The sequence below is a fragment of the Actinia tenebrosa genome, unplaced genomic scaffold, assembly GCF_029948245.1.
Source record: "Actinia tenebrosa isolate PJP-AT-01 unplaced genomic scaffold, QUT_ActTen_1.0 PGA_scaffold1__47_contigs__length_23844297, whole genome shotgun sequence".
In the NCBI taxonomy this organism is placed as follows: domain Eukaryota; kingdom Metazoa; phylum Cnidaria; class Anthozoa; order Actiniaria; family Actiniidae; genus Actinia; species Actinia tenebrosa.
This window is the reverse complement of record NW_028292578.1, coordinates 12100991-12124456: the sequence shown is the minus strand read 5'-3', so window position 1 is coordinate 12124456 and position 23466 is coordinate 12100991. Positions and strand designations below refer to the sequence as shown.

Below are 23466 nucleotides of genomic sequence, written 5' to 3'. Positions count from 1 at the left end.
AATAAGAAATCTTTCATTAAATGGCACCAACCTCCCCCGAGAGGCTGAATAGGGGTGGGGATGAGGATGGTATTATAACACTACTTTAAATTTCAATGGTGAGACCTTACATTAAATTTATTTTAGTGGGCGTTTTACAAATAAATGTATATCCAACCTGAGGCTAGCAGGGCATGTAAAACAGTTTCAAAACTTAATATTTTTGTTAGTTTATGGGCAATCTTTACAAAACTTTACAGTTTTGATATTAGAGTGCAAACAATTAATCCATGAAGCACTAATTACTAAATAGTACAAAATAGTGCTAATTAAACAATAGAAAACAATGGAATTTGCATGAAATTGTGCTGTTTAGTATTGCTAAAGTTTTGTGGATATATTGTTTGCACTCTATCAAGGTTACAGATTCGATAGTTAACCCTTTACCAATAAATTGAATTGCTTGTAACACCACTCTCACTTATTATAGGTCTATTGTATTCAATAGTTTGAATTAATTTATTTTCCTTTTTTTTGACATTGTTTTATCATAAATTTAACGAGTATGTGTGAGTCATTGGTCATTGTGTATTTCCAGAAACCATACCCACCCCACAGAGGAATTTCTGAGGGAGGGATGTCAGAGAAAGAACAAAATTACAGAGTTTGTATGGGAGAAAATTAGAATTTCCACTAGTGGTATGGGGCAGGGGGTCTTAAAAAAATTCCTAGGGGATTTCCTCTGTAACTACACATTACCATATTGCAGCAAAAATGTTATTTTTAAGGGTTGTGTAAGGTATTAAATGGAACCTTCTCAAAATTATAGTGGCTACAAAGTTAAAATGAAAACAGTTATACTTTTTGTCAATGGAATTTCATTTGTATTTCCATCAATAAGCCTTGCATTCAAAATAACTTTGAGGTGACTGGGAGAGCTTGGTTGGCCCAACAGTTTTTAACCATGCTATATCATTGTTTTTCTAATTATTATCAAGGATCTTTTAACATCAATAATAATCAACACCAGCATCACCATGACAATCATCATCAACACCGAACCATCAACACCAATCAATTAGTCATCATCATCACCACGTCCTTACAACCACCACTTTCACCATCATTTATCATCACAACCACCATCATTTCCAATGTAACATTATCTGTCAATGTTTATCATTATCGTCGTCATCATTAAAAATTATCATTGTAAAAGCTCACTCTTAAGATGTGCCTTGCCTGTCATGAACACAGTTTCCAATGTAAGCCTACGTGACATGCCAGAAAAGGATTAATTTAATATAGCATAGAGCCTCGTACTGAAACCTTTGTGCATGACAACTTAGAGAAGCATATCATGGAATTAGAGAACTGTAATCTTTTTCTTAGTTTGGCAAGGTTAATTCCAAACCATCAGTAACTTTAGTGATAAATATGATAAAATAAAAAATAGATTAAATTTTATAGAATATTAATGCTGATTAATTTCAGGCGATGCAAAGCTATCAGCCTAAGTAACAACTACAATAACACCAATAGGTTAATGTTGGGGTATCAACAGGTTGATACGAGGGTTAATGGACAAAATTAATTTTCATTGGCTTCCTTGGTTACAGTATGTCACAAATACTGCAGTGTATGCATCCCCTTCTTCTGTAATCCTTTTATCCTTCAAAGCAGCCCTTAGGGAGAAGCCTGCGAGGTTTATAGGCAATAAGATGAGAAATTTACCACTTTCCATACTTCAGTTCACTGGTCAAACAAAATGTAAGTTTAGTAAGTTTTTTCATCTTTTCACGGTGTATAATTTACCTTTTTATCATTACTGTTTTATTAGAAACACCGACGCACCTCACACTAGTTTTTAGCTAGTTATATCTTCTGGTCAAACAAAATGCATTTAGTCAATCCTGCAAGGTTCAAATTTAAAAAATCCTATGAAAATACCTGTTAGGGTCTAATATTTTAATGCTTTCTGTGTTACCAGTGAACTGATGTATGGAAGGTGGTGAATTGGGTTGACAATGTACATGTTATCCCTATCCCCCTTCCCAGACAACTGCTTCATTTTTAATTAACGTCTTTACAAACAATATTATAAAACCAACCAAAAATGACTAATTGACATCAGTCCCAAAATATTTTTGTCCAAATAATATAGAACAGTCCTCGTGAACTTCTGATGTCAGGATTTTTAATGAAGGGAATTTCTTGAGTATTGTTCTCACAGCTGTGAATGAAATAACGAACAGAAAGCTATTACTAACGAGCGGATCTGAATTAGTGAGGTAACTGAAGTAGTGGGGCACTGCAAAACTGAGGAGTTATGAAGCCGAGCGAAATAGTGAGGTAATTAAAATAGTGAGGAACTGAAAAACTGAGATGAAAATTGATCAGTGAAAAATTAGAACATGTTCTCCATTGGAATATAAATATAAAGCTTAGAAATCATGTCACTGCGAGTATTAGCAATATTACTTTTTTCATTTTGCGGCCTGGAAATCCATGGTTTCAAGTGCAAATTGACACCTTCAAGTTTTCTAGATTCTGATTGGCCTAACTTTTTTTCCAGATCAGCTGGAAGTACATGGGAATCAAAGGTGGTGTACGGCACTTGCCTCACACCTCTGTGGTCTCTGGTTAGGAGTGTGTTGGTCTGTGAAATCTAACATGCTAAATTCAAATTCAATCTCTGAGATAGTGGTGCCCTGTCTTACATCAGCCCCAAGGTTGTTTGAGGGTTCCATCTGTGAGTTAGCCCTGCCCTGATATAGATTAGTCTAGAGGTTGTTTCAGGTTCCATCTGTGATACCCTGACTTAGATCAGCCTAGAGGTTGTTTCAGGGTTCCATCTGTGAGTTAGCCATGCCATGACTTAGATAAACCTAGAGGTTGTTTCAGGGTTCCATCTGTGAGTCAGCCATGCCCTGACTTAGATCAGCCCAGATGTTGTTTAGGGTTTCAAGGTAGTTGCTGCTTATTGTACTTTGCTCAAGTTTTTACTTACCTTCTGGGGTAGAGAATAACGAAAGTATGATAATGTTTCTTTCTTGGACGCCATGTTCAAATAAAACATTGATAGCAGTGGTTATTGTTGCTCCTGTGTCTAAGAAAAATAAACAAATAATAACATCTAGCCATTACAGCATTATAAGGGCCTGAGTAGGGTATATTGTGTAGTCACAGAAAATATCCATACCTCCCCCACAGAGGGGGATTGGAATTTCCAAGGGGTGGGGAGGGTCTGAGGAGGGTATATTGTGTAGTTTCATAAAATATCCATACCTCCCTCCACAGAAGGGGAATGGAATTTCTGAGGGGTGGGGAGGGTCATATTATTTCATACTTACTTAATAAAGGGTACATTAATAACACCTTTCTTTTGTCAATATCTTTAGGAAACTTTGCATAATAGACCTGAAAGACAAGGACGACATTTAATAAACACACTCTGGTTGGAATCACGAATAAAAAAAGAAACTGTTCTTACACAAAATGATGAAGTCTAGATTTGTACTGTTGTTCTACTCTTACTGTGAACACTCGAGTTTGTCAACCAATTAGACTATGAATCGAAAACAATAGAATTCCAGTTTCACTTATCTGTTTATTCATCTCTTTGAATAACTTTTATAGACATTCATAATAATTTGTTTTATCAACTAAAGATTTAATAACTATGATCCGAGCTTTCGGCCTACTCACCCATCCTCAGGGAAATGAAAAATGTTACAATTGACAAAGAAAAATGCGATCAAACCATGGCATATGTGCGTGCGCATTAAATTTTATAGACTTTCAACGCATGTAACTCCAATTCTATCGCTTTCGATTTGTAATCTGATTGGTTGACAAACTCGAGTGTTCATCGTTAGAGTATAATGACAGTAGTCCTCATTCATTTTCCTACCACTGGTTGTTGCCTTTCTTCATGTACTTTTATCAGTATTTTGCCTATTCTAATTGATCGACAGCAGTCTCTCAAGCCTTTCTCCATGGCTTCACCTGCAAACAGATCACAAAGTTATGAACATAGAGTAAAATGACCAAAGTTTTAGGCCTTAGATAAACAGTTACTCTTTTAATTCTAGTTATCCTGCTTAAATAATTGGTATTATTATTATTGGTAGTAAAACTTAAAGTGCCTATCACCTGACTGACCATATTCTCAGTATTGATTCTACATGGGGTAAGCTGTTAAATGATCCCAAAAAAAATTCAGTTTGAGTGTGGCTGTTTGACATCATAAAGGTCTTTTTCCATGCCATATGTTAATATGCAGATTAAGATTCCCATTTTTCCTTTCCGCAAATGGCAAATGTGACTACGTTTTCATCTTAACCTTTTGCAAACCTTCTCGACAAGACAAGACATTCTTTTGTTTATCTACTACTTGGAGTTTTTTTCAATTCTTTTTCACTAATTTTAAAGAATTTTTTAATGGTCAACTGACGTTTCACGTTTGTCGTAAACGAGAATCTTAAACTCTCTAATGACTGTGACATATGAAGGGTTATTTCTTCTTACCACTTCTCATTATGCTCACTCCACAGTTGCCGCTCATAAAGGAAAGTCCCTCATATTCAGCACCTTGAATGGTAAATATTCCATAATTATATTATAGAGGTTTTACAGTGTTGTTCTCAATAATTTCACAATAGTCCCCTTCACAGTTCCTTGCATATCCGCAAGTTAAAAACCTACATTGCTTTGCTGGCATGCATTTCGGTATGCATTGCTTTATTTATTTTAGACCAAACTTCCGTTCTCTTCCCTTTCCTCTCCATTGCTGGGTTTTATCAGCTGATAAAAGTCTTTGAATCTCATTATAAATAAACTATGTATGTATGTATGTATGTATGTATGTATGTATGTATGTATGTATGTATGTATGTATGTATGTATGTATGTATGTATGTATGTATGTATGTATGTATGTATGTATGTATATGTGTGTGTGTGTGTGTGTGTGTGTGTGTGTGTATGTGTGTGTCTGTCTGTATGTATGTATGTATATGTATGTATATGTGTGTGTGTGTGTGTGTGTGTGTGTGTCTGTATGTGTGTATGCGTCAACCAGAAAGAATTCTACCAGAAACGTGAGATTCAGCTGATATCCATTCTGCATGAGACAAGAATTAATGACCTAATTAAACCACCAATTGCATCCTATGATTCACTCAGGTAAATCAAATGAATAAAGATTAAAATCAATTATTAATTTTACTGAATAGTGTTGTAGAGATTGTGATTTTCATATGGAAATATAGTTCATGTGCACACTTTGATGGCGTCAGTTTTTGATGATGACTATCGTAGTTGTTGGTTGAGTCGTCGAGTTGAAGTGTGTGTGAAGTTGAGTGCATTTTATACAGCAATAAAGAAAGCTCTATATCAAACATCAAGTAATTTTTTACACTTTGATGGCGTCAGTTTTCAATGATGACTATCGTAGTTGTTGGTTGAGTCGTTGAGTTGAAGTGTGTGAAGTTGAGTGTGTTTTATAAAGCAATAAAGAAAGCTTTATATCAAACAACAAGTAATCTTTTACAGTATTAATGATTTCATGCTACCTGTTGGTGTTTTTACTGTACTCTTTTCATAAGGAAGAATGTTCAGACCCTCTTCTACAACAAGCCGAATCTAAAATACAGAGAGAAGACTTAAGACAACTGGGAACAGATGCTAGTGCACTTATCTCTTCCTGAAGTAGCATCACCAATGATTAGAATTTGTTAGGTCTCTTACCAGGGTTCGTGCTGAGGTAAACACTTAAAATTCAAGGACTATTCAAGGAGTATTCAAGGACCCAAAAATGAATTTTCAAGGAGTATGTTCAGCTAAATATGCCAAGGTTTTACACAGTAGTTTCACATGGCTGACTTTCAGATTTTCCAATCATGCAAGTAATGATCAAAGCAAAATTTCAAGGAGTTTTCAAGTAGTTTAAGGAGTAGCATGAACCCTGTCTTACTCTCTTAGTTGTCCTCCCTCTACAAAGCCCAATATGCCAATTAGCCCCCCCGGGGAGAAGGGGGTACTCCCATATATGGACTATACGGGGATGATCTGCTGAACAGGGTATGGTTTTTCGAGCTTCTTGTCATAAACAGGGTATGCAATTTCACTCAAGTTCAAAGTTCTTCCTAAGTTTCCTGTCATATTCGGGTTTCTAATTTTGTGATGATGGAACTGGTTATTATGGTCGTCAAAAAACAATACGTAAGCTGACATGATAATTGAACAGGAACTCAGTGCAATTAATTATATCTTTTGTCATAAACATGGTCTACAATTTTGAGTTTTTTTGTCATAAACAGGGTACCCCTTTCAGAATCCCAGCAGAACTCCCCTACCAAAATCCTGGCGGAGTACCCCCTCAGGAGATCAGCCCAGCATTTGTTTCAGGATTTGATCTACGAATTTGCTGATCAGCCCAGAGGTTGTTTGAGAGCTTACTTTTTGTATGCCCACAAAAATTATGATATAACTAGCATAGGACTTCTTCCTAACTGCATATTATCAAAAACACTTACTAATCTGTCACCATAGAATATAAAGTCTCCACGGCTGGTTGTTCTACGATTCAAAACCAGAATATAATATATTTGTTAGATTACGTGTGACTTTAACTGGCATCTTACGACTAGAAAAATGTAGTTTCAATGCGTAGTAGTATGTTCAGGTGTTGATTAGATGATTCATGTCTGATTCATGGTTCATTAGTGCCTATCATACAGGCTATATCACAGATCCACGTTTTTATTTTGCAGTCTGGGATGGATACCACATGCATGGTCTTGTATGGTCAGCCTTGCATATTTATATAGTTGTCTCTCACTGCTGTTAACTGGAATAATAGTCCCCTTCACAGTTCCCTGTGCCATCTTGAAAGGTAGCCGTACCTTTGCATCGAAGCGAGACAAACGGTGAGCTTGCAATGACAGAGACGTGCATAATTGTTCAAGGTGTTAAAAAAGGTCTCTATCATTGCAAGCTCATCGTTCGTCCTTCCCATTGCTGCCAAAAATCAACATGCAAGTTGAACATAAAGAGTTTAATAAACATGAGTGCATAGTGCATGATATACTTAAACCATCTAATCATAAAATAAAAACCACAAAAAGAGTTTTTAAGAATTTTGTTAATGCGTAACACGTTTTACGAGCCAACGATATCATCTATGAATGAATGGTTTGACCTTTAATTTACGAACTCTCAGTCACCCAAAACGATGATCAATTCACAAAGGTAACAAATAACTTATAAAGAAATGAGTTCTTCGTTTTGATCGATATTATTCGTACAAATGTGTACAAAACTTCCAACAGACAACTCTATATTTAATCAAGAAAACAGGAATTATTCAAATGAGCCCTAACGTTTTTCTACAATTTTGAAAAACATATCAAAATACATCCTTTTTATGACGTTGGTTATTTACCCTCGTGTCTTTAGCTCACAATATTTACAATCTAATTTTGAATAATAATCTAAAAAATACCAAGCTCGCATGAAATTTAGCGCCTGGGAATAAAGACAAAGAGCCTAGCCGTTTATATATAAATATGCTAAGGTTATTTTTATTTTTAAAAAATAAAAAATAGGTAAGGAAACGATTTTTACTTTGGAATTTAAGTAAACCGAATGCGAAAGTTTACTTTAATTATACGGTAAGTCTCGGAGTTAATGAATTAAACTAGCCTTGGATTTGATATCTTTAATAAGTTTTGATAAAATGGTGTCGTAGTATGCTTAGTTCAAGCTGTGAGTTTGTGTGAAGTTTGTTTTTTGGTCCATTAGAAGAGAATGTTTAGATAAAAACACTGACGATTTGAATGAATGACTTCACATGTGGTGCAAACTTGCTCCACAATTAAATATAATGCACCAGAATTATCAACTAAAATGGTAAAAATTATTCAAACTATTTAAACACAAGACCTACCTATCTCTCAAAATGGTCTGTAGCTCACAAACTTGGTCGTTTACTTTTATTTTTCGGAGTTGTGGACCAAAGTCAAGGTTGGCGTGCGTTGAGTTTTCTCGTTCGATTCGCGCGATTTTGCTTTTTGGTTTTTCTTCAACTGGTTCTTTTAAATCTCCATTTACGAGTAAAGCGTTATTCTGGTTGCCGTCGCATTCGCCATTCTCGATTCTATCTTCCTTGTTTCTATTTGGAGTCTTTCCCTTTCGTTCTGCTAGTATTTCGGGCATTTTTAAGATTCTTCTTACTGTGTTTTTCTCCGCACTTTCGAACTGCTGCATGACTGTGTGTGCACGATGCAAGAACTACTTCGGAGGACACTCGTTAGTGTTTGTGTGCTTCCGACGTCGTACGAATAAGTCCCGACGAGTCTCGAGTATCCTTCGGAACAGTTGCATAAATTTTGCATATTTTGCATAAATTTTAATTTCAACTTTGAAATTACGAAGATTTCCGAAGATTTCCGAACATGCATCGACTGCTGCATAAGAATTTTCACCTCGTTTACATCGGTTCTGCAAAGAGAAGGTTTCTGTGCATGTGGTTCTGTATATTTGAACTACACGTGAAAACATGTCTGTGGTCCAAAGTTTGTTAGATTTTTATGAAACGTCTTTAGATTTCTCCAAAAATGAAGCTCGGACAAAGGTATTCGATATTCTGAGAAGCTGTAATGTGAAAGGGCCATTAGTAGCTACAGACCTTGGGGATAAACTTGGTTACATGTTTGTCTTCGTTGGTACTGATGGAGGGTAAGTTATCACGACAACGGGGTAATTAAGTTATCATGACAACGCAGGCGAAAATTCAAATATTTCCTAACTCTTAAGGACATCAACCTCACACTAGTCTACCCCCTCTGGGTAGTTTTTGCTTTTCTCAATAATAAGGGGGGAGCAGATCACGCCGGGCACAAATGACCTCAAAAACGGCATGGGAAAACGTGCCCAGAATAAAGAAATCCTATTAATTTTGTTATTCGACGTCCAACTAAGCTGAAATTTTCATAGAATATCGGGGAAGTGCAGGTTTATAAAATGATTCATTTTTAAGAGGTTATGACGTTTCTATGACGTCATTTTCAGCATCTCCTTTTATGGTAATTTCTTATTGTTGATTGCTGTCTTTATCATTTGACTTGATCAGATGGAGAGTGTTGTGCAAAACATTGCAATGTTTATCGGAACTCGCTACGACGTTTCTAACTAAAGTTATTAAAGATTAAAGGAATTTGTGACATCACCCAATTTGACGTCATCTTGAATTGTAAAATACTCTTAAATGCTGTGGAACGAGTGACTTCTCTGAGCATAATTGTTACTTAGCACTAAAGCAGTGTTGATACTCTTTAAAATCTTATTGGGTTAACTTATATAAGCATTTTAAAATTCACATGTCGTCATAATGACGTAAGCATTATTTCTTGTCTTAATTATAGCGCTTTGGCTTCAAAATTCAAAAATCTAAAACGATACGATTTTAGATCATTACTAGTGTAGTTTATGTAGAAATTTTAATGCAACGTTGTTAGGAATTCGAAAAGATGAATGAAGCAACAGTTTTTATCAATGCTTTTCAAATCTTTTTCCCGCCAAAAATTGGTGGGAAAACTATGAAATTAAAAATTTCTATAACTTTTGACTGCCTTGACCAATCGAGATACGGTTTTCAAAACTGTGTTGGTTATATCAAGAAGCGTCTACAAACACACATTTCACGAAGCATGAATCAGGTTCAAATTATATGAAAACCATTGGAAAACAATGTTATGACGTCATTATGACGTCATACCCGTAACAGTAATGCTAAAGACTATTTATTTTAATCCGTCTGGTCAACCCTGATATTCTTTCCAAGTTTGATATATATCTGCTGACTTGTAATTTAGAAAATACCCCAACCATGCCGATTTTGAGGTCATTTGTGCCCGGCGTGGAGGGGAGAATTTTACCCTTATGTTATCACAGGCAGAGAATGCAGTTTCAGTGAGTATTGAAGGGTATATACTCGTCACTCGTGCTTGAGTCGGGCTCGAGCTTGGCTTGCTCAACCGTCGGTGACACAGGGATTTGTGTTCCCCCGAGTTATGTGGTCCCCCGAGTTATGTGGTCCCCCAAACACTGAGCACTAGTGCTGTGTGTTACCCCTCTCCTGCCTATGAAACATCTTTTGACACAATTCTCTCCCTCAGGTCAAGGACATATAGAGAAATATATTGTTTTTTCTTTATTCTTTGACACATGCTTTGTTTTTTAGGCACTGGACATTGAGAAACTATTCTAATGGACTTGTATCTCTTGATATTGTACAAATTGTCAAAGATGGTGGATCTGAACTTTTATCAAAAGAGGTGATACAAAAATCAATGGAAAGACTGCCCTTCTATAGGACATATTATTATGCACTTGCTCATACAGAATACCCTCCCCATGAGCGGGATTAGGCCAAGCCTTATATCCCAGAGTTTTTATTAAGGATCAGAAATTGGAGAATGCTCTGCTAACTGGTGCTCAAAATTCATGATCATCTCCTATTATTTCAAAACTTAAGGAAAACCCTGTATCTCCTGGGTATTCCAAGAAAATTAAGGCTTAAAGCTAACCTCCTCAGACCCTCCCCACTCCTTGGAAATTCCAATCCCCCTCTGTGGGGGAGGTATGGATATTTTCTGGAACTACTTAATATACCCTCGTCAGACCCTCCCCACCCCTTGGAAATTCCTATCCCCCTCTGTGGGGGAGGTATCGATATTTTCTGGACCTACACAATATACCCTCGTCAGACCCTCCCCACCCCTTGGAAATTCCTATCCCCCTCTGTGGGGGAGGTATGGATATTTTCTGGAACTACTCAATATACCCTCGTCAGACCCTCCCCACCCCTTGGAAATTCCAATCCCCCTCTGTGGGGGAGGTATGGATATTTTCTGGACTTACACAATATACCCTCCTCAGACCCTCCCCACCCCTTGGAAATTCCAATCATTGTTTTTTAATGATTCAAATTTTATATCATCAAAGGCATTAGAAACTCTAAAGAAATCTCTTCAAGAAGTGTTTTCAAGTAAGAAATCAAGAAGACTCCCAAAAATCATACGGGATGGACCTATCGATCCATACTTGGGTACCATGGATGAACGTTTAGTGGAGTATGACATTGACAAGTAAGGAATGGGGTTATCATCATTACCATCAAAGATGAAACTGTGTAGACGAAACTATATGATACCAAAATAACGGTTGTTCATCAGACAAAGTCTGGCCAGAATTGGGACTTGGCTGGTCAATAGACCTCCTTGGCTCTCACGTAATGTTTTCCCATTTCAGACCACGTTTCATTCCCTTGAGTATCATTTCTTTGTTTAAGGTTTGCACTCGGTTGTACATGAGAAGACACATGAATATGGATACAGCTCCAGAGATACAGAATCTCATTCTCAAGGGAATGACACGTGGTCTGAAATGGGACAACATTACGCCAAGCCGAGGAGGTCTATTATTTGCCTTGTCAGCCATTTTAACCAATGACGTAGAGCCAGGATGGGGTATGCCCAAGCAAAATCTAATTTGGGCGGTTCAAGCAGCGACTGACCAGTCATTATCTTAAAGCCCTGTCTGCTTATCTCAATCATCCATAAAACAGGCCTCAAATGTGAACATGTCTTACGTATAAAATAACTCCTTTTTTTCAACAGGGTGGTTGTTAATGAAAATTCTCCTTATCAAAATATCAAGATTTTACACTCCATAATTTATGGCAACATTCTTGTGCTGGATGATGATGTCAGTAAGTGTCATTCTTAATAATCTTTTTGAAATTCCAGCTTCACACATATTAATGATAAAAGGGTAAATTTTACGCCATTAAAAGATGAAAATACTGATGTTTCGAATGCTAGTCCTTCGTCAGAGTAAAAAGTTTTTTCATCTTTTCATGGCTTACTGTTTCATTAGAAACACTGATGCAGCTCACACTAGTTTTTAGCTAGTTAACTCTTTGCTTCACATATACACCTCGATACCTCAAATACTGCAGACCTTGTAGACCTTTTTACAAACAAAAAAATTAATCTTTATTGGACATCAATCAAAAGTGTTTCTATGACAACAGGACGTGAATACTCACATGAACACACTCACACACATTCAAACACCATCATTCCTAATGCCCTTATCTCATGCTTCTTGTTGCTGTGAATTTCTCACTCGAGATATATTTTCTTTTAATGTAAATGTCACTGGATTCCGGCTCCAAATTTAAAATGCTTGACTGCAAAGCGATGGGTATTGACTATAATTTGAGGGTCTTCAAGATCAGGTAAATTAACACTGAGAGCTTTGCAGTCATGCAAGCGTTTGAAATTCGGATTTGTAATCGGAATCTTATCACATATTTAAGAAACCCTTTTGACCCAAAACTCAATTTTTCGTTTGTGATGAAGGTCAAGTTGTATGGTCACATGCCCGGGGAGGGGGTACTCTTGCCAGTTTAGGGTAGTGATGTGCCACTGAGCCCACTGAACCCTAACCCCATGCTGTTCCAGAGCAAGATCGCTGAACATCACAACCTGTTCCGGTATTGCGAAAATGGATACCCTGTTCTAGAGAGGAGAGATTGTAATTTCATATACCCTGTTCCAGAGCGAGCGCGATTTTATATACCCCGTTCCAGAGTAGAATCATTGAAAACCATACCCTGTTTGGTGGCATGTACCGGTATAGCGAATATGGGGCAGTATCCCCCCCCGGGTCAGGTGACTGGGAATCGCAGTAAATTAAACTGATTTTTTATTTTGTTGTTTCAAGACTTAGCTGAAAGTGACATTTCCTACACGAGAGCCATCACTGGTCAAGGCCGAGAAGATTACAAAGACAAGACAGTGTTGATTCTTGGAGGTGGTGATGGTGGAATACTTCATGAACTACTGAAGCAGAGTCCCAAGCAAATTGTTATGGCAGAAATATCTTTTTTATACATGTGGGTTTCCTTTTTCTTGCACTTTTCAAAACAATAAGGTTGTTTATACAATAGAGTTCCCTGTGCCCTGACTTAGATCAGCCCAGAGGTTGTTTCAGGGTTCAATCTGTGATTTAGCCGTGCCCTGACTTTGATCGGCCCAGAGGTTGTTTCAGGGTTCAATCTGTGATTTAGCCGTGCCCTGACTTTGATCGGCCCAGAGGTTGTTTTAGGGTTCAATGAAATTCAAAATTTTGAAGGAGGCACAAGTCCATGGGATGTGACCTCAAGTTTGAGATAATGGGATTCCACTGTAATAACTTTCTCTGCTAGTAGAGGAGGCGGTGTTGTTTGCTGAGAGTTGATTTATGTTCACAATTAAGCATAAATATTGTTAACAATCAGTCCTTAATGGCTCTTGAACATAGATGAAATAGTTGTTAATCATGCAAAAAAATATTTGAGGGGCATCTGTGGAGATTCCCTGGATTCCTTGAAAGGGGACAATTATGAGGTAAGTTGTTAACGAGTCAGTGTTAATGAGTCTGGGACAATCAGTCTGTCAGTCAGTCAGTCAGTATAGGTCTGTCAGTCAGACAGTCAGTCAGTCAGTCAGTCAGTCAGTCAGATGCCCTGATCAAACACTCCCACTTGTTTTTGATCTATTACGTAAAGTCCATAAATGTAAAGCGCATTGAGATGTTGTATAAATGTGCTGTTTAAGAACCTACCATTATTATTGATATTATTAGTAATATTATTAATATTATTATTATCATTATTATTATGATTAAATCTTTATGTTAAAAAAGATTTTTATGGTAAAAAAGTCATTCAGTTGATATTGATGGATTTTGACCAGGTTATCATTGGTGACTGTGTAAAAGTCATGAATCAATACATCAGTGAAGGCAAGGTGTTTGATTATGTAATCAATGACTTGACAGCTGTACCAATTACTACTGAACCTAGAGGTAAGCAGCAAGTAATGCCCTGTGATTTAATGCATTTTAAATTGATACTTTGCTTTGCTGAAAGTCCTCCACAGAAAATTAAAGATTGTAAGGCTCATTGAGGAGCAAGTACAGTATGATGTACAATGCTATATAATGTGCTATATCATCATCATCACCATTATCATCATTATCACCATTATCATCATTATCACCATCATCATCATCACCATTATCACCATCATCATCTTATCATCATCACCATTTTCATCATTATCACCATTATCATCATCATCACCATCATCATCATCACCATTATCACCATCATCATATTCACCATCATCACCATTATCACCATCATCATCTTATCATCATCATCACAATCATCATCACCATTATTATCAGTCATCATTATCACCATCATTATCTTATCATCACCACCACCATCATTATCATTCATCATCATTATCACCATCATCATCATTATTAGTCACCACCATCATTATTAGTCATCATCATTATCATCATCATCATCTTATCATCACCACCATCATCATCTCACCATCATCATCACCATCATTATTAGTCATCATCACCATTATTAATCTTCATCATCATCATTATCACCATCATCAGTCATCATCATCACCATCATCATAATCATTATTTTGTTCTAAATAGGCTCACAGTGGGATTTCATGCGACTCATTCTTGACCTGTCTATGAAAGTCATGGCTCCAAAAGGAAGATACTTCACACAGGTTAGTGAAACTTTCCACTGTCCCCTCCCCCCTCATATGCCTGAATAATGCTTCCTTGTCACCAATCTCCCCCTTCCCCCAGCACCCTGTCTGGCATAGGCCATTCCAAAGTTAAAAATTCAATCAAGTTAGGACATTTTTTATGGATGATGAAATAGATGCCATCTTAGAAATTTTTCCAATAAATCAACCCCATGATGCACTCAAATGCTAACTTAACCCAGTTTTTCCTTAACCTACGAATGGCTAGTACTGTTTTCAAGGCCAGGAATCAAGGAAATAGGAGTTTATTCACCTCATCTCCTAGGTCTTGGGGTTGATTCCTGAACTTAAAAATGTGTGTGCAAAGTTTGTTAAGTCAAAGTTTGATAGGCCATCAAATAGACTGTTATCTCAAGGTTGTGTGTGCATCCAACTTGACGGGCCACAAAATTAAAAAATGCAAATTCAGTAAAATTGAGAAGCCAGTTTTATATTTAAAAAGGAGAATAATCAATTTTATGAATTCTTATTGACAAAAAATTCATAGAAATGTATGATAATTCCTATTATGACCTCATGTTCTGGCATCGTGGCCTGCCTGTCAAGTTCCTTAAATTTGGATGTGTATGCAACCTCGAGTTTTCCTGCATCTCTTAAACCTAACATGCAAAATTCCAATTTGATCTGTGAGATAGCCATGCCCTGACTTAGATCAACCCACAGGTTGACTTAGGATATTGACTAAGATTTGAAGTTTTCTATTTCCAACACAGGGAAATTCCTTCATGATGAGCGATGCTTTAAAGATGTATGAAGAACAGTTGGGAAAACTATCATGTCCTGTTGAATTTTGCAAAGAATCTGTTCATGTACCTTCTTACGTAGAACTGTATCCTTGATTACATATATAGATAATGCTCTCTGATTTGTTTAAGATTACTATTTAGAATCTATTTAGAACATACTCTGATTGGTTAAATTTAATTAATCTCTAGAATATTCTTGCTTCATTGGTTACAGATTACTAAAACCTCTATAGGACATGCTCACTCATTGGTTACAGATTACTAAGACCTCTATAGAACATGCTCACTTATTGGTTACAGATTACCATATAAAACTGTGTTCTCCAAGCACATGTTATGCCATAGCCGCCATGTTGGTTGATGATAACAAAGCATTGCTCTTTAGCTTCTCTTGCTAAATGAACCAAGATGGCGGCTGTTTCATTAATTAGATTTTGAAGGATTTTGAGTCATGTTGTTGAAACCCAAGAATAGGACATGTCCTCTAACTAGTTACATATTCCTTCAGAGAAACTCTGTAGGATATGGTCTCTTGCCTAGGTAAATCTAATAGTATCTTGAATATTTTTCCTTAATGGTTTCCAGCTGGGTGTTTTATGAAATTTGGAAGAAGGATCAAGCTTGAATTAGGAATAGGCCTTTTGATACAACAGGTGACGTAACCCTACCCCCTTCAAAGGAGAAATTGTGTCAAAATGAACATCAGGAATGAACAGACCACCTCCATATTAGTAAGAAGGCAAAGTTTCAGCTCATAATGTTGACTTTAGGAGAAAAGGCTTTTTTTTTTTTGATTTTGTATTTAACACCATTTCTCCTATACTCAACGTTAAGAGCCTAAACTTTGCCTTCATACTAATATAAAGGTGCTCATTCCATTTCCGATGTTCACTTTGACACATTTGTTTTATTTTTAAGGGGGCAGGGTCACGGTCACGTGACCAATTGTTGCAAGGGTCTTTAGCATGGTATTAGCATCTTCTCTAAGTAACTTACTTTTGTTTTGAATTAAAATGTGGTAAATACATTTAACTAAATCAACTTATATAGTTAATTCCACTCTACTCCATTTCATTCCCTTCCATTATACTCCACTCTTGCATGATGGTCGAAAACGTAAACTGTGCTCATTTGCTTCAGACCATCGTAGTGTCTCAGGTAGGAGATTACAGAGCTCCAGCTGCATCCAAGTCGTAATTTCGGGAAAAAACTAGACTTTGTACGGTGCTTTGTCTTTTTGATGTTGATGTGTGTGGCAGCACAAATACAGAGAAACTAGAAGAGGTCGACCGGAATTTTTCAAAAGGACATTCTTCACTATTTAGTCCATTCAAATCCTAAATTAAATGATTTCGACTAAGGAACTTTCGGTAGAAGAAAAACTAAGTGAAACGTAGACAATCACTTTATAAACTTCCCACTTTCAAGCGAAGAAACAATAGATATTTTGTTTAGTTTTACTTCAAACTTCACTTATCAGTAGTAGAAGGCCTATCCTTTCCATGTCCTTGCAACAAGCTCTTAATTTTTAATGTCGAAGAAATAGAGACGCTTTTTCTTCAGCAATAGGAATTTTGGAAAATGCTTCAAACTCATTTTTTTGCGCGACATTCGCCTAAAAAAGTAAAAAAAACAGGGAATCTGATTGGACGATGCATGTGACGTGCACCGTGTCGCACACCACCTGACTCTTTCTTTAACTTCAATCCTTTCAATTTCACCTCATCCTCTTCCACTCGACTTTACTCGCCTCATATCTGGCGCCCGTCGTTAACCATTTCAGTAGAAAACGCCGCGATAATCCGCTATAAATTTAGACGGCGGTCATCGGTGTACGAGTGAGAAACAATACGACAACTTCGTAGCCGCACGGTAATTTACCGTAGCCGTAATTACGCGTTGTGATTGGTTGAATTACTTGAAGACTATATGGTACAGTATAGGTATGTTCTATAAGTCTTTCCCACTCATACGATAATTATTCTCATGGGAAGCCATTTCAATGTCACTGATAGCATTTCGTACAACCATAGTAGTTAATTGGAATGTCTGGGAAACCTATTGTTGTATGTTTTTGTTCGTCTTTATCGTTATATATGATGTTGACCATGCACAGTGAAGGAAAAGTTGCTCCATTTTTTCACAGTATTAGGGAACATAAAAGTTTTTTTCCCTAAAAAATCGTTCTAAAATATGTATTATTTGTTAATCAATCCTTTTTGATAATATTAATTGTTTATTGAAAATGAAATTGCCCTTTTTAATGCTTTCTTTATCATCTAGTAACTTTTAACTGTATCTGCGCGGAAATATTAATTCGCATGGATTTTGGTCTTGGAATGAAAGTTTTCACTTTCAAAATGTTCATACATGAAAAACATTTAGGGGGGATCGGAAAAACGTTTACCAGTAAAATGGAAGGGGGGGGGGGGGGGTTCAAATTTTTTTTTTCAGATAATTGGGGGGGATGCAAAATTTTTAGAAGAAGCTACGAGAGATTGCCCGGGGGGATAGTTATTCTTTGGGAGACTTCAAGGGGGGTCTTAAGAATTTTTTTGTCATTTAAAGATTTCACCTGCTCCCCTCTACCATACATTATGAACGCAGCCTTAGGAAATGAGTATTTTCAGCCATACTTGCTTTGGTTCATTGTGCACGGTCAGTAACACGTGATGGTACGATTATTCAACATCAAAGGTACAAGCGTAAACTCTGACATGTAAGAAAATTGCTCAATTTTTTCTCTTCTCTTATGAAATTTGCTCCGAGCGAGTGTAAACCAATAGCAATAGGTGGGGGTTAATATATGGGGTCAGTCTAGGCTGGGGAAAGTCGTCTAGGCTGATGAAATACGTGCTGGCCGAAGGAGGAATTAAAAATTCCACCTGGGTAATTTACTAGTCTCGCATGCCATTATGGCGTGATTGAGGTGCGGAGGGTCTAGTTCACGAGAAGCGGATCTATTTTCCCTTACTGCTCACCCCAAAAATATCTGAAATTTCATGTGGTTTTTTTTCCTTCCTCAAATCCATTACACATTCCTCCACGAATAATAAAACTACCTATCTCAAACTTCATGGATATTTTAGGCAACCAAATTTGATTAAATTCTGCTCGAAAGGTTCCCCAAAAATTTGAAATTGTATTCAATTGTTCAAAATTTCGTTAAACAAAAACTGATATGATTAATGAATTGCTGTCATTGCAGTTGAACCCGCAATGCGGTATTCCTTTGCTTTAAGAATCTTCCAAGTGGGGCTTTACGGCTGATGCAATGCGGTTGTCACATTTGCATCTGATTTGTATGCACCATTATGTCACGTAAACGCGAGCTACGTGACCGGTTACCGTCGCATCCAAACGCTCACAGAAAAAATAACAAAAAAACACATTGAGCTGTGCTTAAAATCTTTGTCATAACAGAATCACACAATGGCGAAGACTAAAGATTCAAATCTTGATATAAAAGTCCTTGAAGCGTCAGAAATTCGGGACATCTCATCTTCCGAACACCCAGACATCCCAGATGGCGGATGGGGCTGGTGTGTGTGTGCAGGGACGTTTATCGTAAATTTTATCGTATTTGGAATCCATAATTCTTTTGGAGTTGTATATGCTAACCTCTTAGATGAACTTAACATGGGGAAGGCAGAGACTGGTGAGTTTTTAATTCTTAAATTGAATATTGAAATATATAATTTTTATTCAGTCCTCAGTTTGACAACAACGCCGGTAAAATTTGTACAAATTATAAACTAAACTAAGACTTGACGTCGGTCTTGGAGCAAAAAAACTTTGAAATTTCAATTGATGCTAGATTTTACGGGGGGAAATCCGTCTAAAATCTGACATTTATCTGCTATATATAAGATAAGTTATGATGAACGCGACAATAAATCTTAATTGTATCGCTAGTATTTATAGAAGATGCTTATCGTCGAAGATATCAATTTTGAAATTAATTATTTGAATAATACTTGACTTGAACTTTAGTCTATTTTGGGTCTTAAATTTCGTATTTTTAGTTTTAGCTTTTCCTTTCAATCCAAAGAGATTACTTTTCAATACGACTCATCTCTCGAAGTCCGTGCTTTAATTAAAATAATAGTGTTATTACAGAAATTTGGCAGACGAGTTTGTAAAATAGTTTATAGTTAAAATTTTTATTTGACTTCTTAAGGCCTAACTTCAAGGTTAAATTACCACGACTTTAGACGTTCTTTTACTGATTAACCGTGCCGAATTTAAACAAATACAAAACAACTCGCATATTAGGACATTAGCTTGTTTTGATGCATTTGCATTTTGAGAAGCTTGTTTTGATGCTACGAATATAGATAATATAATCTTAAGAGTTTTTCTATTTATTTTGACAAAGTTGAACGCCTATGTCAAAATAAGGGTTCAATGGACGCGCTTCCGAGGGGCGAAAAGTCTGAAAAAATGGCTTGGCGCCAAAATCTTAGCCGGCGTTCAGCCGGTATAATATAGACCTATCCCGAATTCGCTTGACTGATCACGAAACAATGGTTTCAAGTCGAGGTTGAACTTGATGAATAAAAGAATCAAGTTCAGTCTCGACTTCAAACCATTGTTTCGTGGTCAGTCAAGCGAATTCGGGATAGGTCTATTTCCAAATAATGGATATTTTTAAAGCGCCAAAGCCATCATTCTATTTGGTCAAAATTATATGGCCTTTAGTCGTGCTTCGTGACCTTTTTTATGATTCTCAAAGCCTTTCGACGAGAAAAGGTTAACTATACCTGCATAAAATTTTTCAAAGCTCACACGTTAATGTTAAAAAATGTACAAAAATGTAGATCAAGGGAGGGGAGGGCCGGGTGGCAGGCGGACCAACGCGACCTCTAAAACTCCTTTTTCCTGTTCCGTCTCTTTACAGCGTGGATCGGAGCGATGGCAATGGGTCTTAACTTCATGTTCGGGCCAGTAACCAGCCTCCTCTGTGACCGTTACAGCTGTCGCGCCGTTGCTTTCGTAGGCGCACTTCTTTCGGTTCTCGGCCTATTCTTGACGTCATTCGTCCAAGAACCAACCAAAATGTACGTAACTTATGAACTTCTATTCGGCGTTGGGTCGAGTTTTTCGTTCGTATCTTCGATTGTAGTGCTTGGGGATTATTTTCACGATCGTTTGGCTTTTGTTAACGGTCTGGCCACGTCTGGGAGTGGTGTTGGATCGTTAGTTACCAGTCCCGTTATGAGCTATCTTCTGTCTACGACTGGGTGGAAGAATTCAATGAGGATACTGAGTGCTTTTGCTGTGTTGCTGTGGGTGGCAGCGTTCTTGTATCGACCCAACACGAAAATCGATCGAACTAGAAAACAGAGAGCTAAGCTCTTTGATTTTAAGATATGGAAGAACAAAGCCTATGTGTTGTGGGTGGCAACTGTCGCCATATTTCAGTTTGGGTATCTCATTCCGTTTGTTCATTTGGTGAGTACACGGGTCATTCCCTTGACTATCATTTCTTTCTTTAACTTTGACAGTAATATTTTCCAAACTCCAACCACGTGCGATTCCCTTAAGTATCATTTCTTTCTTTAACTTTGACAGTAATATTTTCCAAACTGAGATCACGTGTCATTTCCTTGAGTATCATTTCTTTCTTTAACTTTGACAGTAATATTTTCCAAACTGAGATCACGTGTCATTTCCTTGAGTATCATTTCTTTGTGGAGGAGAAAATGTTTTTGATACAAAAAACTTTCCAGACCCCAACCTAATAGCATTCAAAATTTTCGGGTACCCCCCTTCAATCGTTTAAAAAATCCTCCCAATCTTCCTTTTGACTTTTCAAGGCCTCCCCTGTTCCACTAAAAAAAATTTGAGGGCCCACCATTTTCTCCTCCACCCCCCCTCCCTCCCCGACTTAAATAATGACTGTGGTCCCTTACATCCACTGTTATTGCAGGTCAAGTACGCAGAGGACCTTGGAGTGTCCAAGTCTAAAGGCGCCTGGCTCATAGGGTTTTTGTCCATCATGTCAACCTTAGGCAGAGTCGTGTTTGGGAAAATATGCGACTTCAAACGAATAAAGCGGCTCAATGTCTACCAGCTTTCCATCTTTGTGATTGGCATAAGCACCATTCTGTGTCCGCTGGCCAAGTCGTACGGTGGGCTCATCGGATATTCTTTGACCTTTGGTTTCTTCGATGGTTGCTTTGTTGGCCAGGTCGCTGTCATTACGGCCGATATTGTGGGACACGAGAATCTGTCTCAAGGAGTTGGGAATCTTTTCGGTTGCCTCGCGATTCCCATGAGTTTTGGACCCCCTGTTGCAGGTAAACACTTGATTATCATTGGATAACTGAATGAATCCGCAACGCACACGCACTCAACCAACTCCCAGTGGCATTTGCGTTGTCTGTACTACTTGTGGTCAGCACCTTTGGCTGGTTGATTGTACGCATGCGCACTTTATTGACTACAGCATTTCGTACACATTTTCAGTTGCGTAGTACTGCATGCAGTGTGTGCGTTCGTTACTTGTGGCCAGTAGCTTATCATGTTGATATTACACATGCGCAGTTGAACGACTGCCGCTGACCACATCCTTGTCTACGTTACTCATGACCAGCGGTTTATACTGCTTTGCTGATTACACATGCGCAGTTGAGCAACCGCAGGTGACCTAAAAATTTCTGTTTTCTGCGTTACTTGTAGTCAGTAAATTTAAATCGGGTTGATATAACGCACGCGCAGATGAGCGACTGCAGCTGACCTTGTCTGTGTCTTAATAGACTGCAGGATTGAGCACGTGTACGTTGATGTTACGAATGAGTCAAGTGACTAATCCCTTGTTCAGTACCGTCTCACGTCGATCAGACAAAAAGAAAACAGGACATTTTCTCGCTCCTGTTTCCCCTTCACCTGTTTTTCAGTATATTTTGCTTTAGGCGGCCATTAAGGCTTAAATCAATAGTAATTTTTCCTTATGTATAACACTGAAATCATGCCTCCAGGACCCACGTACGTTCTTACTTCAAGTGCTTCACTCTTCAAAATCTCTGATAGTTTCTTCCTCAACAGGCTGGTTATACGATGGATTTGGCTCCTACGCAGTCGCCTTCTACGTGTCAGGAAGTGTCGCCATCTTTTCATTCTTCCTCATCTTCGTAGTAGCTTTCCTGCTTCGACACAGGAAATCCAAAACTAAGTTTGAAAGTCGTCGACGAGTTTCGGTAACAGACTCTAGAGAACCGGTGAACAAAGATGGTTTTTCGATTCGCGAAAGCTCAGGATATTCGTCTTCACGAAGTGGGAGTGAAAAATATGATAGTCAACCGCTTCTTCTTAAGAGAGAGCTCGTTAGTCCTAGAGAGGATTACTTATCAGGAACAAAGCTGAGAGATTTGTTTTTTGAACTTGAAAGAGAAACTGTTCTATAAAATATTAGGAATTCATCAAATGCCTCAACTGACTTTTTTTAAAGCTTTTCATAAAACTAGCGGAGGGTTTTGGGAATTGTCTTCAAGTTTGCTTGATTTTATATACAATGGAGTATTTCTATATTTTGCTATTTAAAGAGTTTAGTTATGAGGTTAAGAAGTTAAATTATCTTTCAAAATTGTGTTAAATGTAATAAAAGTTATAATACAAAGATTACTGTCTCCATACAAAACAAGGAACACTAATAAACTATATCTAAGGCAATCTATTAATTCGGTGTTATTGCTGTTGTTGCTGCTGCTCTTAGAAATCTCAATCGCATTTCTAAAGTATAAATTTGCCGAAATATCAGTTTCATCTGTTTTGGACTAATGCGCATGCTCGTAGGTAATTACGTAATACTTTTTCCGCTGTGCCTCTGGTTCGCCGACTCGGAATAAATGTCATGAAGAAATGAACCATCGACTTTCAAGAATGTTAACAAATTTTGTAAGTTTTCCATTTTTAATTTTAAGCCAAGAGAAAAACGAATGCCTTTTTTCATATTTATCCCGTTTTGCTCGCCAGCCTCAGTAATGAAACTGTATTTTACGGCTCTTTAGGCCTCTATACACGTTGGTGAATCTTTT

General features: G+C 37.4%; 3 protein-coding genes across 3 annotated transcripts; 2 read left to right on the top strand and 1 right to left on the bottom strand.

Annotated features, from left to right (window-relative positions):
- Window positions 1-458: 458 nt before the first annotated feature.
- On the bottom strand, window positions 459-8259 carry LOC116303171 (uracil phosphoribosyltransferase homolog). Its single transcript, XM_031712668.2, has 8 exons — window positions 7931-8259; window positions 6519-6561; window positions 5556-5625; window positions 4510-4572; window positions 3893-3987; window positions 3333-3399; window positions 2990-3088; window positions 459-2212 (listed from the first exon to the last, which is right to left on the bottom strand). Exons 1-8 carry the CDS (start codon window positions 8248-8250, stop codon window positions 2100-2102), a joined length of 870 nt encoding a protein of 289 aa, XP_031568528.2. The 5' UTR covers window positions 8251-8259; the 3' UTR covers window positions 459-2099.
- Window positions 8260-8448: 189 nt separating this feature from the next.
- Window positions 8449-16454, top strand: LOC116303166 (spermine synthase). Its single transcript, XM_089032885.1, has 10 exons — window positions 8449-8721; window positions 10226-10319; window positions 10990-11132; window positions 11664-11755; window positions 12775-12932; window positions 13353-13439; window positions 13788-13899; window positions 14560-14639; window positions 15395-15510; window positions 16013-16454. Exons 1-10 carry the CDS (start codon window positions 8543-8545, stop codon window positions 16050-16052), a joined length of 1101 nt encoding a protein of 366 aa, XP_088889011.1. The 5' UTR covers window positions 8449-8542; the 3' UTR covers window positions 16053-16454.
- A 93-nt stretch (window positions 16455-16547) lies between these two features.
- LOC116303165 (monocarboxylate transporter 10) lies at window positions 16548-23105 on the top strand. Its single transcript, XM_031712660.2, has 5 exons — window positions 16548-17370; window positions 18851-19085; window positions 20328-20881; window positions 21360-21729; window positions 22478-23105. The coding sequence occupies exons 2-5, from the start codon at window positions 18860-18862 to the stop codon at window positions 22834-22836; spliced, it is 1509 nt and encodes a 502-aa protein (XP_031568520.1). The 5' UTR covers window positions 16548-17370; window positions 18851-18859; the 3' UTR covers window positions 22837-23105.
- Window positions 23106-23466: the final 361 nt, after the last annotated feature.

Excerpts from the sequence above, each read along its gene's own strand:
- LOC116303171 (XM_031712668.2), bottom strand. The coding sequence starts at position 8,250 with ATGCAGCAGTTCGAAAGTGCGGAGAAAAACACAGTAAGAAGAATCTTA. Across the intron at positions 5,626-6,518 it reads TATTCTATGGTGACAGATTA|ATTCGGCTTGTTGTAGAAGA; the intron begins GTAAGTGTTTTT and ends TCTGTATTTTAG. Across the intron at positions 2,213-2,989 it reads GTTATTCTCTACCCCAGAAG|CTGTGAGAACAATACTCAAG; the intron begins GTAAGTAAAAAC and ends TTTCATTCACAG.
- LOC116303166 (XM_089032885.1), top strand. The coding sequence starts at position 8,543 with ATGTCTGTGGTCCAAAGTTTGTTAGATTTTTATGAAACGTCTTTAGAT. Across the intron at positions 12,933-13,352 it reads AAATTGTTATGGCAGAAATA|GATGAAATAGTTGTTAATCA; the intron begins TCTTTTTTATAC and ends CTCTTGAACATA. Across the intron at positions 14,640-15,394 it reads AAGGAAGATACTTCACACAG|GGAAATTCCTTCATGATGAG; the intron begins GTTAGTGAAACT and ends TTTCCAACACAG.
- LOC116303165 (XM_031712660.2), top strand. The coding sequence starts at position 18,860 with ATGGCGAAGACTAAAGATTCAAATCTTGATATAAAAGTCCTTGAAGCG. Across the intron at positions 19,086-20,327 it reads CATGGGGAAGGCAGAGACTG|CGTGGATCGGAGCGATGGCA; the intron begins GTGAGTTTTTAA and ends GTCTCTTTACAG. Across the intron at positions 20,882-21,359 it reads TCATTCCGTTTGTTCATTTG|GTCAAGTACGCAGAGGACCT; the intron begins GTGAGTACACGG and ends CTGTTATTGCAG.